A 13287-nucleotide genomic window follows, 5' to 3' on the forward strand; every position below is an offset into this window, starting at 1 on the left:
GTGTCGGCCCTCGTGGATCAGCATTGGAAAGTTTCCACGCCTCCCACCACGCGTGTGAGCAGGCGTGGTCAACAGTGCTGATCACCTTCCTTGTCTCCTAGCTCTTGCCTTCCATGTTTGATTCAATTTAGCTCATTTGTCATGGCTTAGCACCAAAATCACCTGCATTGTTAGCTCAAGCAAGGCTATTCTAAAAAGAAAATTACTAATAAACAAAGAAAAGGAAAAGTAAACAAGAAGTAAAATTCTATCTAAGGATAACATTGGGATTGCCTCCCAAGTGCGCCATGGTTTAACGTCTCCTGGCCAGACGTTGTGTGCTCTATCCTTCGAAACACACAGATTTTGGGACCTTACCAAGCGTCCCGTGTACTTTTGCTTCAAGGAATGCCCCAAGATGTAGGACATCCTTGAATACAAAAGCAAAGAAGGGGAAAACACATTCTATTGACAAATAAGCATGGGGTACTACCCTAAGATATTTAAGGATAGTGTACCCCTCTTCTCCCTTCTTTTCATAGGTTCCATCCCCTAAGAACTTGTCCTTAAAGGTCTCCCAATGAACACTCTCTCCACCGTCTATCTTATCTAAAGCATTTTCTCTCCACTCTTATTCTTTTTTATTGCCAATGGTGACAATTATTTCCCTTCTTTCCCTTTCTCCCTCTATGATCCCTAATAACTCGATATCATCCTCACTCCCCAAATCATCACAAAACTGTAAGGAATCACACTCCCATGAGCAAAAAGAAGCCTTATCACAGTCATCAGAACTATCATGAAGTACAAGGGAATCATCCTCACAAACATTATAAGAACTTTCGATAAGAGTTGGAGTGAGAATCTTACCTTGTGTGGGTTTTTCGTCTTCCCACACGATTTCAATGTGATCCTCGTCTTCACTCTCAATCTCTCCCCATTGTTGAGTGTTCAACTCAGGAGTCGAAACTTCTTGGAGCACCGGGGTGTCAAATTCTGTGGATACACACACCTCTTCATCATTAATTGTCTTGTCCATCTTGTCACTCTCCTGTTGGTCGGTTTCCATTGTCGGGGGATCCATTGGTAGCATTCTCGTCATAAGCTCTTCCTGTTGGTCCCAAGGGGATGGGGTACAAGTCTAGAGGGGGGGGGGGGAATAGACTTGTATAAGATTTTGCAAATCTTTTCGACCTCTCGTGTGTATTGAACTTAGGATGTTTAGGTTCGATACCTCACGAGGTGAAGACAAAGTTTTATGCGCAGCGGAAATGTTATCCCCTTTTAGTTAGCACGAGTTTGAGTTAGTTCGAGAGGTGTGTTTATATGTAGTGCAATCGAGAGGTTAGCGAGAGATAAAAGCAGTAAGTAAATGCAAGAGAGATTTTTAAGTGGTTCGGCCAACCCGCCTACGTCCACTCTTCTTCCAGAAACTCCCTGGAAGGATTGCACTAAAAACTTCCCTTTTTAGTACAATATCGAGCGCTTGAGCTTTGATCACGAAGCCCGCCTCAAGCCTCAGGTTTTTCGCCCCGCTTCTTGTTACTCCACCTATCGAGCACTTGAGCTTTGATCACCAAGCCTGCCTCAAGCCTCAGGATCTTCACAAGACAGCTCCCAGGTTACTCCGCCTCTCCAAGGTCTTTCTCCCCGCTTCCAGCTACTCCACCTCTCGAGCACTTGACCTTTGATCACCAAGCCCGCGTCAAGCCTCAGGTTTCTTTCACTCGGACAGCTGCCAGGTTACTCCACCTCTCTTGCTTAATCCAAAGCAAGGTGTTTTTGGTTGTCACAGTTGAATGTAACAGACTCCAATCTGACCACAAGCTATCGTTGAATCAACTTCGGTGTAGAGCAGCTTCGGTCACCTTCTAGATGTATAACAGTTTAAGCTTTGTTACTCTCTTAAACACTAAGATGTGTTTTCTCGCTGTTTTGAATATCAGGATGATATTCCAAATTTAGTACTTGCAATTGAACGTTTGGATCAGACACCTCTTTCGAATTTTCCAACTCACTCTTTTCTTTGTGTCTTCACGTCCTTTTTATATGAGAGTTGAGGAATAATTCCGTTGGAGGGAAAATTATTCCGTTTGAAATTTGTCTCCCATGCTGATCATGGGTCTTGCATATTTTCAGCATATTTCATGGAGTGGTGATCTTGTAACTTGAACCTCTTTGTCTTGTAGTGAATATTCCATGGTTCACTTTCTTGAGTCCATGCTCCACTTTCGTCTTTTGGTAAAAGTTACTCTTTTTATATTCCCATTATTCCTTGTTTGTAGGGAATCAGACCACTTCAGTATTGGTGCACCTTTTGACCGTTTGTGGTGGAAATCTGACGTGTCATCCATTTCCGCCCATTTTGAAATCTTCACGTTCGGCACCTCTTCATTATTCTATCTCCATGATATTCTTCTTCTCCAAACTTTAAGTATGCTTCCTGACCGTCATTCAGCTTTGTTGGAGATTTGTTAGTGTATCGAGACCAAGGTTGATATCTTGATTTCTTGATGTCTCGTACTCAAATATCGAGAGGTCTATCTCTCGAACTCTGTTTATGTCTCGAACTGGATAGCTGTATCGAGAGGTCCTACCTCTTGAACTCTGCTTATGTCTCGAGACTTAGTTGATGTCTCGCAGACCCTTATTCCTCCAGAGTTGTCTCATGCTTTCTTCTGATCTGTCTATATGATTACAACACGAGACTTCTAAGATGTTCAAACAGGTTTACCTTAAGCATAAATATTTTCCGAGTTGAGCTCAAAGTTACCCGGTTGTATTTTCGCTCTTGGTTTACTTGTCGAACTTACAGCGTTTTGCCTATGTATCGAGACTTGGGGATTTTCACTTAACAGTTGGTATCATCAAAACCTATTACATGATGTTCCTAACACTTCCGACATTGATAGCATCTTAGCCTCAATTTCGTCCAGTGGAAGTCCTTCCTTGCGAAGAGTAACAAGATTCTTCTTCATTTTGCTCCTAATTTCATCTCTTAATTTGATAGTATCCTCCTTGGCCATTTGGATGAACATTTCTAATTTATCCTTCAAGGTTTGGATTTCGTCATTGACCGGAGGAAGATACTCACAAGGTGGCCTCTCATATGGTATAGGTTGGGTGAAATTTCGCGCGAAAGGTGGTGTTTCACAAAGATATTTGTCATTTTGGTGTGGTGGGGGTGAATAGCTAGGATGAGTATAAGAATGAGAATACCTATTTCTCTCAGGATTATAATTTGATGGAGGGTTATAATGAGATAGAGGTTTAACAATTGAAGGAATTGTGGCCTGTAATGCCAATTCACAACTAGGATCAATCTCCTTCATGACTTGAATAAGTCGGTTGTTAATACTCTCAACTATAGAACTAATGGATTCCTCTCCATTTTTGTATGTAGGTTTCTCAATTCTCTCATGGGTAAGCATAGAAGGGGTATCATGAGGATATGGTGCATAATTGGAATAAGGGAAAGTGTTTGGGTTAAGGTGGATATGTATATTGTGGTGGTGGGTATTCATAAGGGTTTGGATAATAATGTGGGTAAGGTTCATAATTTTGGGGTGGCATATTTGTTGTGTATGGTCTTCCATGGTATGGGTAACCATGGGAATACGGATAAGAATTCATTGGTAAGCTTTAATTGATTTGATGAAGAAAATTTTTCTGTGCAAAGCTTAACCAACAACAAATATTTCGCAACTAGAAGTAGTTGCAAGTGAGTAGCAAGATATTCAAAGATAATATGCTCACTTCTTCAATCAAATAACAAGAAATAAGAAAATAAAACAAACAAAAAGAAAGCAATTCAAGAACTCTTAAAATTCTACTTCAAAGATGTCAACACTATTCGAAACCGTTTGCCATCCCCGGAACCAGCGCCATTTTGAAGGATGTTGTATTGTAGTGAGGGTGAAGGTGAAGTGGTAAAACAAAGAGTCGAGACTCCCCGAGTGTCGTGTCTCTCAAAGATGGCGAATGGTAATCGAATTGGTGTGTTGGCATCTAAGAGGTTGAAGGATTCATTTGTAGGAGAGGGGGAGGTTGATAAGGGTTGTGATAAAAATAAAGGAAAGACGGAGATTGGGGCCTTAGGCTTCTCTATGTGGTCTATCTTTGTATGATTTCGTGAGCTAGAGATGTGGAATAGACTAGGGAGTTCATGGCACATCACCAAGTGGCGTCACACTTTGGATTCCCACATCCTCATTCGGTTGGGGCATTTCATCGAACACTTTGTCTATCACTCCTCTCGGATCTTGTCCTTTCGGACTAAGAGCGGAGATGTGGGTGAGTGAGACTCGTGAGTGGCCGCTATCGCGCACACACTCACTTCCTTTGAGTTTGCTACCTAAGGTGCACACTTAGGCACAAAGCAGTATGAACATCATCCACACAAGATCATCATCCAACAATCAAAAAGCTCACATTTAATCTAGCAATTTATATCAAACATCCACATAGATTAACCTTGGGGCCACCAATCCCCTTTCTACTCTACTCTAACATACTAAAGAAACAAGAAAAAGAAAGGAAATTTCAAAGAAACAAATATTAGATTAAGAAAAGGAGAGAATGGTTACCACCCTCAAGGAGGGGATCTTTACAACTTTTGTTCTTGAAACTCCAATCTCCTTCCTTGCCCTTGATCTAATCTAACCTAGAAGAAGAGGAATTTCCCCCAAGAGGGGAGAAAATCCCTAAGAGAGACCTAATCTATGCTATTGTATGCTAAAAACTACTTGCCTAGGGCTTGGGATAATGATCCTTATATAGGGGGAACAAAATAGGGGCAAGATAGACAATTTCCGCGCAGTAGAATTTTAGGGTAAAACAGGGCTCTCGACGCGTCGAGCCAGGAGCTCGACGCGTCGAGCCCTCAAGGATTTTTCGAGAAAATGCTACGGCACATTCTCGACGCGTCGAGCTTTGATGCTTCGACGACTATCGCCACGCGTGGTGGAGGGCGTGGGGAGCTTCTGGAATGATTCCACGTCCACCCACACGCGTGTGAGGCTGCGTGGGAGGCTCCTGTTTCATGGTTTCTTCATTTTCTGCTCAGTTTTGGCCTTAAGTCCTCCCTTTTGCTGTAGAATACCTTAAAAACATCTTCCATGATCGTGTTAGTGGTTTTTGGTCACATCTGAGTCTTAATGCATGAAATTCTTATAAAATGGGTAATAAACTCTACAATTCTAGCCTGTAAATGACCCTTAAAATAGGCTATTCTTGGTGCTTATCACACCAACATAACCCATCTTGCCTTGAGTCTTCCTTTTAAGGTAGTGATTAATTTCATATGCGACCATAATAATATGACTTACGGCGTCGGTTTGTAGAAGAACCAATACAATATGTATTAATTTTTTTAATAATAATAATATTAATATGATGTAAACTTAAAAATTAAAAGAAACAACATACACCGCCACACTTGCAAATTAAATATAACACTCCATGTGCATGAATTGAGGGTTGCGTATCATCTTTTGGAACCCTCATCTTCTTCTTCTTTAGCCCCATATTCACTTTCAAAATTTTCAAACCCACATATTCAACCTTTTTATCTACCTTTTCCCATCTTCAAAATTTCCCATCTTCTTCTTCAAAACAAACGGATTCATTCTTCAAAAATTTCCCATCTTCTTTTTCAGCCTCCCTCTCTTCATCTCTGTCCTCGCCCCCATTTCAACACTCCCCCTCTGCCTCTTCCATTCCCTCCAGCCTCTGCTCTCTCTCGTCATTAGGCAACAGTGGCAAGGGCGACGGTGGCTGGGCAGTGCGGCAGCAAGTGACGACGACTGAGGAGTGTAGTTTTAGTGGTGATGGAATGTGGTAAAACGAGGAAAAGAGAATTCCCTGAGTGTCGTGTTCTCAAGGAAGGTAAATTGGAGTTGAATAACGTGTTGGCATTTGGGGAGTTAAGAGGCAAGAGTTACATGGATGGCTAGAGAACAAAAATGTCATAAGAACAAAAGGGCACTAGAACTAAATAAGGTAAACTATGAAAGGGAAGCGGGGATAGGGATTCTTGACTAGCACATGTGGTCGACACTACTAATGGTTTTGTAAACAACGTGATTCAGACTCTACTAGGGAGTTCATGGCACATCACCGAGTGGCGTCACACTCGGACTCCCACATCCTTAGTCGGTTGGGGCATTTCATCGAACACCTTGTCTACCACTACTCCCGGGCCTCATCCTCCCAGATAGAGGGCGGGGATGTGGATGAGTTGGACTCGTGAGAGGCCGCTATCGCACACACACTCACTTTCACAGGGTTTGCTACCTAATATGGCCACACTTAGGCACAAAGCATATCAAACATCACCCACACAAGTATTTGAATCCAAGTTCATCAAGCTTACAATTTTAAGGAAATATCTTAACAAAAATTAACCACACAAATAGCTTTGGGGCCACCAATCCCCTAATCTAACCTAAGCTAACATCATTCAAAGCAAAAGTAATGAACAAGAAATAACAATGCAAGATAAAAAGAAAAATGACAATGAAATTAACTAAAACAAGAGTAGAGAAAAGTTACCACATGGATCTAAGATATCCTATTACATCTTTCACTCTCATCTATCTAGCTAAATCTACCATGGGAGAACCAATCTAAGCTAAGGAAATGGGGGATTTCCCCCAAAGGGGAAAAAGCAAATGAAATCAGATCTAGAAATTGGGCATCCTCCTTCAAAATTGCAGGGGAAGGGTTTAAATAGGCAACTCAAAGTCAAAATCTTGAAATTGCCCTTAATGGCCCGAACCATGTTGCATCCACGCGTGGATGGTGGCGTGGATGCGTACTGGAATCGATCCATGCTGCCTCCACACGTGGATGGAACATGATTTGATCCTACCCGGTTGCTTCTTTGTTTGTTGCTTCATTTCGGCCTCGGATCCTGCGGAAATGACTTCGAAACATACTAAAAAAAATAGAGTTTGCAATTTTGATCGCATCAGAGTCTTTTACGCATGAATTGATTACAAAAGGGTGATAAAACTATGCAATAATGTTCTCTGACCGACCCTAATATCGACTATTCTTGGTGCTTATCAACGACGATAAGCTTCGACGGAGCAGCTTCCTCTCTGGCATTATCTCATTCTTCCGGGTAGAATCGTGCAACAGCAGGTGACGGCGATGATCAGGTTCTACGGAGCAGCTTCCTCTCTCGCATTATCTCATTTTTCTCGGTAGCATCGTGTAGCAGTAGTGGCGGCGAGCCCCTCCTCTTCGTTGACAGTGGCAGACAGCACCATACCGGAACCAAGCTTTTGTCTATCATCCGTCTTCGCTCCATCTCCCTCTCGGCGAGATAGCAGTAGCAGGTCTCCCACGGACAAATCTGTCGCGATGAAGAAGGAGAAACAGATCTGTGAAGCTTGAGCAAATCTGTCGCGATGAAGAAGGTATACAATAGCTTGAGAAGGAGAAGCTGTTGGTGAAGAGCAAATCTGTGATGAAAGCGATCATTTTTTTTTTTTGTTTTTTAAAGATACAACGTTGGTTATGAAGCATAACCAATGTTGTATCTTTTATATTTTATTTTTAAATTGTTACAACGTCGGTTATTACACATAACTGACAGTTGATCTATTCTTTGTATTTGTTAAAATAGATATGGCGTCGGTTCCTTATAATAACCAATGCCAAATCCTTAATTTTATTTTTTTTAATTATATACGACGTCAGTTTTCGGAAACCGACGTCGTATCTTTTATATACTACGTCGTCTACAACTACGCCACAAAATAACCGACTTTATATGTACAAAAAAACCAACATTAAAAAGAGTTTTTTTGTTGTAGTGTAAGCGGCATATAAGCCCTTCATCGAGTAACAAGCTACTTAACCCCGGAGGCCATTCAGTAAGAAACTAGGACGATTCAACATAATTCTAGTAGATAATCATGGGACTTCTCATATCAATAGATTATACCTCTTCTTGTTTGATACATATTACTTGTAACCGATACACTTTGAATATATATATAATTCAAGTTTTCGCGTTTACATATTTTGGAATGCCTAGTGGAACGTCTCTACCTCAATTTGGTATCAGAGCCAACCTCATGCCAAAAGTCATGGGTTCTAATCTCCACGTCACCCGATAAAAATAGAGACTATGGTTCATGTGTTGCTTGGAGCTCATCAAAAGTATTCAGCATGCACACGTGAGGGAACGTGTTGAACATATAATATATAAACATAAATGTGCAATCCAACTATCACCTTAGGCTTTTAGTCGAGATGGAGCACATGCTTCAATTCAACTCTCCAAGGAGTTCAAAGTTTGCTCGATCTTTTCCTCACAAAACAACACGAACAAGAACAATGGTTTGATGGTGCAGGAGATGGATTTGGCTGATGTTGGGATTGGTTTGGGGGTTCTTTTTTTGGTGTTTTTAATAAGGATATTTCCGCCACACCTTGATCTTAGGTGATAAGGAATGGATGGCACCATAAGATTGATATTATCCTAATAAGCCTAAGAAACACCTCTCAAATCCATGAGAGAACACAAAGAAATGTCTTAACATTTCAGATTTCATTCATCTTCCAATCTCTATCTCCCAATTCTAAATGTGTTTAGCCTTTAAATAGGCTAATACATAACTTTCAAACGGAATACAAAGAGCTAAAAGAGTCTACTAATATTAAATTTGTAGTAAATGTACTTTAATGTGGCCATGTGATCTCCAATTTTGATTTTAATGATTTTCTTCTTTTGTCTTCATCACTTGAAATCAGCTTGCTTTGTCTTCCGCACTTGGCAACCACGAAATTTGACCTATTCAAAAGATTTTCCCACTTGTTTTTAGGACAACATCTTATTCCAATTCAGCACAATAAGCATGACACCTTTCTTTTGCCTTCTCCCCTTTTTATTGAACTTGCATTAATTAAATCCCTAGACGGTATTTTAATGTTGTGGGTTGTGTTCTCATCATTGCTGCTATTTTGTGAGGAAAAGATCGGACACCCTTTGAATTTCTTTAGAGAATTGATTCAGGAATTCATCCCCAAAAATCCATATCACATTGTTATTTCAGTTTTGACATTTTGAAAAAGTTGACAAAAGAGCTTGTTGCCTTAACTCAACATTTCTAATTAACTTAGTGCATTTGGGGTACCCGTGAACAAGAGGTTCATTTTATTACCAATTTGTCAAAGTCTCTTAATAACTCCTCAAGTTTTTAATGAGTTTTGAGTTATCATCTTGCTGCTAGAAACAAAATGAAATGTTAATTGCATTGGACGATCACATGAGCTACTCAGCTGATTTATAGAAACTTTTTTTTAATCCTTATGAAATGATTTTTTTTTTATTGTTTCGACTAGTGGCCTAGAGCTAAATATTTTATTTATTAAGTAATTTCACATTTCCCATCCCACGTAACTTGAGAGTAACAGCATTGCGAACCCAACTAAGTCCATTATTAAGGAATATTCATACACAAAAAGAATATCCTGTTATCCTAGTTGAGGTGCATAGAATATTGCCGCTCGTTTGTCTATCCGAAAAATGATAATGAGTAAATTTTATAATACATGCTTTGATTTTGTTGATTTTTTTAAATGAAAGAAATAAAATTGTGATCCACATGTTTTTTGCATTAATTATAACATTTTATACTTCTATGTTATCTGGAAATTAAAAAAATAGAGAAAAAGAAAAGTATATATAATATTGCTTCAAATTAAAATATGGTGAACACTCGATATCTATATAGTGGTGATTGAAGAATAATTAAGAATGTGACATATTTATTTTCCCATGCCACTAAATGGAAGACTAATGATGTTATTTTATTTTATTCCAAGCCATCATTACAAAAATGAGGCCATCATAAGAAATAGTAGCGTCACTCAGAAAATTCACTCTTATGCCCTCAACCAGTCAATCTTGAATAGGCATGCAATAGTCTCTGAAAGGGCCTCTAAAAAATCGCAATTATCCACATTTATCAAATTGACCCAAAGATGTTCGATGGTCCAAACACCTATGTTCTTTGTCACTATTCATAAGATTAAAGGTGCAATTCACTCCGGAAATTTGGGAATCGGTGATTTTTTAAGCGATTAATTAAGTGAGTAAAACATAATTCAGCCAAAGACCTTGTAGTCCAGTGGCATCAAACCTTTTCCTTTACCACTTTAGGCCTTGGTTGAAAAAGATCTGTGTGCTTAGTTTCTGAATTTTTTTTTCATTTTTTTAGAAAAATAGAAAACATAAAATGAAAAATATGTTAGCACTATTTTTCATTTTCCATTTTCCATTTTCCGTATGGAAAACTCTTATTTATTTATTTATTTTTTCAATTTAACAAAGGATTTGGAAAACAATTGTTTTTCTAATACAAAATTGCACATAATTAACTTCATTTATAATCACTATTATTATTACATATAATATTAGTTTATCTATCTACTAACATTATCTACCCCACCACCTATGAAGATACATCTCTCATACACCACCTACCTACTCTATCACCAGATATATCTACTTATCTTAGTATCATCAATATTATTCATACGATCTATATATTCACCACTATGACTAAATATAATATTTTATGTTTACCTATATTATTAGGAATGACAATAGGTACGTATTTATTTCTTTCTCCATTTTCAAATTTAAATCAGCATAAAACCTACATACCTGAACAAGAATGAATATTACCCATTTCCATTTTAAGTCCATTTGACACTACTCATATAGTACTCAAAATCAATTCGAACCCTATTTAATGCACATGTATGCTCGTACACACACAATCGGATATTGGAGACGAGAATTTTTCTACTGCCCAATATTGTTTCAAACAAAAGTGGTAAATAAGCTCTACTTTTCTAACTATTTTTTGAATGATCAAAAACTTAATAGAAAATGACTTTTTTTTTTTTTTTAATATTGAAGGTTGAATTCAACAATAAGCGAATCCATATAGAATTGTATAGTTTTTCGAATTCAACTCGAATAGTTTTATTCGCTAGCTTATCCCTAATCTAAAGTGCTGCAAGTTGAGGAGAGATGAGTCAATTCTTATAATATTCTAATATCTTTCTTGAGCTAGGGAGTAAATTTTTTTTTTCTTTTCTTTTTAATACATTGAGTTTTTCAATTTATACTAAATTAAGTTGATAAGCTAATCGTACTCAAAAAAAAAAAAAATGTTGATAGACTAATCTCGCCCTACTCTTTAAAGTAAGATTTTCAAGATGACTCTTAAACGATTGAGTTAAGTTCCCTTTAACAACTTTTGATTTATTTAGCTGTCTATCCAACTCCTCGACTTTCCCAATAACATAGTGGAAAGACAACGACTTCGCAGATAAGGCATAAGAGTAAGTAGTATTATATATTAATCTTTTCTAATCATGTATGTGATAAAATATATATATTCTTCAGTATATCCATTCTGGCATGCAATTCCACTCAATCTTTTAAGGATATGCCTTAGCTTGCAAATGCAACATCTCCAATTTACGGATTGTGAAATAAAGGAAATTAAACATTTATTGTTTAATTGGCAGCTGGATGAGTTCATCACCATGATCCACAGTACAGAAATAATGAAAAATTCATCAATAATTCACAGCAGCATGAAGCAGATGACAAAGATAGTGAAGCACTTCAACACGCCAGTTCATAATTTCCTTGTTGTCTCCAAGTCATTACCGGTTTCCAGAATATTCCAGAAGCATTTCAAATTCCCGATCAGGAAGAAGCTGCAGCAGCAGCAGATTAATCCAGCATTCTGTGCGGTTATGAAATCCAAGGCTGCTCTTAGGATCTTGAAGAAGTACGAGAAAGTGTCGAATTATAATGGTTTAGTAAACAGGATGTTTGAATGTAATACAGATATGCAGGTGATGATGAAGTCATCGGCCTGCGCTCTAGAGTTGATGGCTCTCCAGATTAACTCTAAGCATGAAACCAAGCTGTTTGATCAGTGGCTGTTTCTGGCAGACGACGGGCCGCCTTCTCTCTCACTCACACTTCAAGACTCCACCGTGCTTAATGTTGATCTCACTTGCTCCATCTGCCTAGTAAGGGTTTCTTTTCCTGTTATCAGTTTAAACTTTTAGTCTGAGACATGAAATATAAAATGATCATGGTCCTGTTTGGTAAATGACTGTTAGCTGATTGGGTTAGAAGGTATGATGACCCTGTTTGGTAAATGGTTGTTGACTGATTGGGTTGACTGTTTGGGTTAGAAGGTAGATTAGTTGATAATATTGATTGATTGTAGAAAGTTAATTAGCTGTTAGCGGATAGCTGTTTGGTATAATTTTTTTTCTCAAAAAGCTAATTGAAAAGGCTGCTTTGAATAGCCTTTTAATTTTAGTATTTTGGAGTTACAAAAAGCTTATTAACCAAACAACTAATAGTGGTTAAATAAGCCAAAATTGGCTGATTATTTACCAAACAGGGCCGATTTGTTGATAACATTAGCTGATTGTAGAAAGTTGGTTGGTAAATTAGCTGTTAGCTCATAACTGTTTGGTATAATTTCTTTTTTCAAAAAGCTAATTGAAAAGGCTGCTTTGAGTAGCCTTTTCAATTTTAGTATTTTGGAGTTACAAAATGCTTATTAACCAAACAACTAACAGTGACCAAATAAGCCAAAATTAGCTTAATAGGCTGATTATTTATCAAACAGGGTCCATACAAATCTGTCCCTTTTTGTTGAACAACAGGAAACAGTGTTCGATCCAGTTTCCCTTTCATGTAATCACATATACTGCTACATGTGTGCTTGCTCTGCTGCCTCTGTCACCAGTATCGATGGACTTCGCTCTGCCAACTCAAACACAAAATGCCCTTTGTGCCGAAAAGTAGGTTCTCTACATGTACTGTCAGACTGAAATTTACCTTACAAATAACCTAACTATAGTTTTAATTTGACACTATCATCATTAGGAAAGCGTATTTGGAAGCGCAGTGCGAATGAAGGAGCTGAGTATATTTCTTAGTAAACAGTAAGCAATGTTGTATATAGTTATAGATCCAAGTGATCTGATCAAGTTTTGGTTGTGGTTAATTTGTATTCTGATACTTAATAAGTACATATACACATGCAGTCTGCCGGAGTATTGGAAAGAACGACGGCACAAGGAAAGGAAAGCTAGGATACAAGAAGCCAAGGAATACTGGGAATCTAAGCATCGTGCTTTTGTTGGGATAAACTAAGCATATCAGAGCTATAACTAATAAGCCAGGCCACATATAACTATCAAAGCAGTTGTGTTAAAGTCTCTTTTTTTTTTTTTTTTTTTTTT

At 38.2% G+C, this 13287-nt stretch overlaps 1 protein-coding gene across 2 annotated transcripts; it reads left to right on the plus strand.

Annotated features, from left to right (window-relative positions):
• The first annotated feature begins 11447 nt into the window (after positions 1 to 11447).
• Positions 11448 to 13260, plus strand: LOC116026250 (E3 ubiquitin-protein ligase BAH1-like). 2 transcript variants are annotated; one of them, XM_031267733.1, is made up of 5 exons: positions 11448 to 12054; positions 12161 to 12163; positions 12706 to 12843; positions 12929 to 12987; positions 13090 to 13260. In XM_031267733.1, the coding sequence occupies exons 1-5, from the start codon at positions 11473 to 11475 to the stop codon at positions 13196 to 13198; spliced, it is 891 nt and encodes a 296-aa protein (XP_031123593.1). In that variant the 5' UTR covers positions 11448 to 11472; the 3' UTR covers positions 13199 to 13260. The 2 variants fall into 2 exon arrangements, with proteins under 2 accessions (XP_031123593.1, XP_031123594.1); XM_031267734.1 differs by lacking the exon at positions 12161 to 12163.
• Positions 13261 to 13287: the final 27 nt, after the last annotated feature.

The sequence above is a fragment of the Ipomoea triloba genome, chromosome 7 (genome assembly GCF_003576645.1).
Source record: "Ipomoea triloba cultivar NCNSP0323 chromosome 7, ASM357664v1".
Taxonomy (NCBI): Eukaryota; Viridiplantae; Streptophyta; class Magnoliopsida; order Solanales; family Convolvulaceae; genus Ipomoea; species Ipomoea triloba.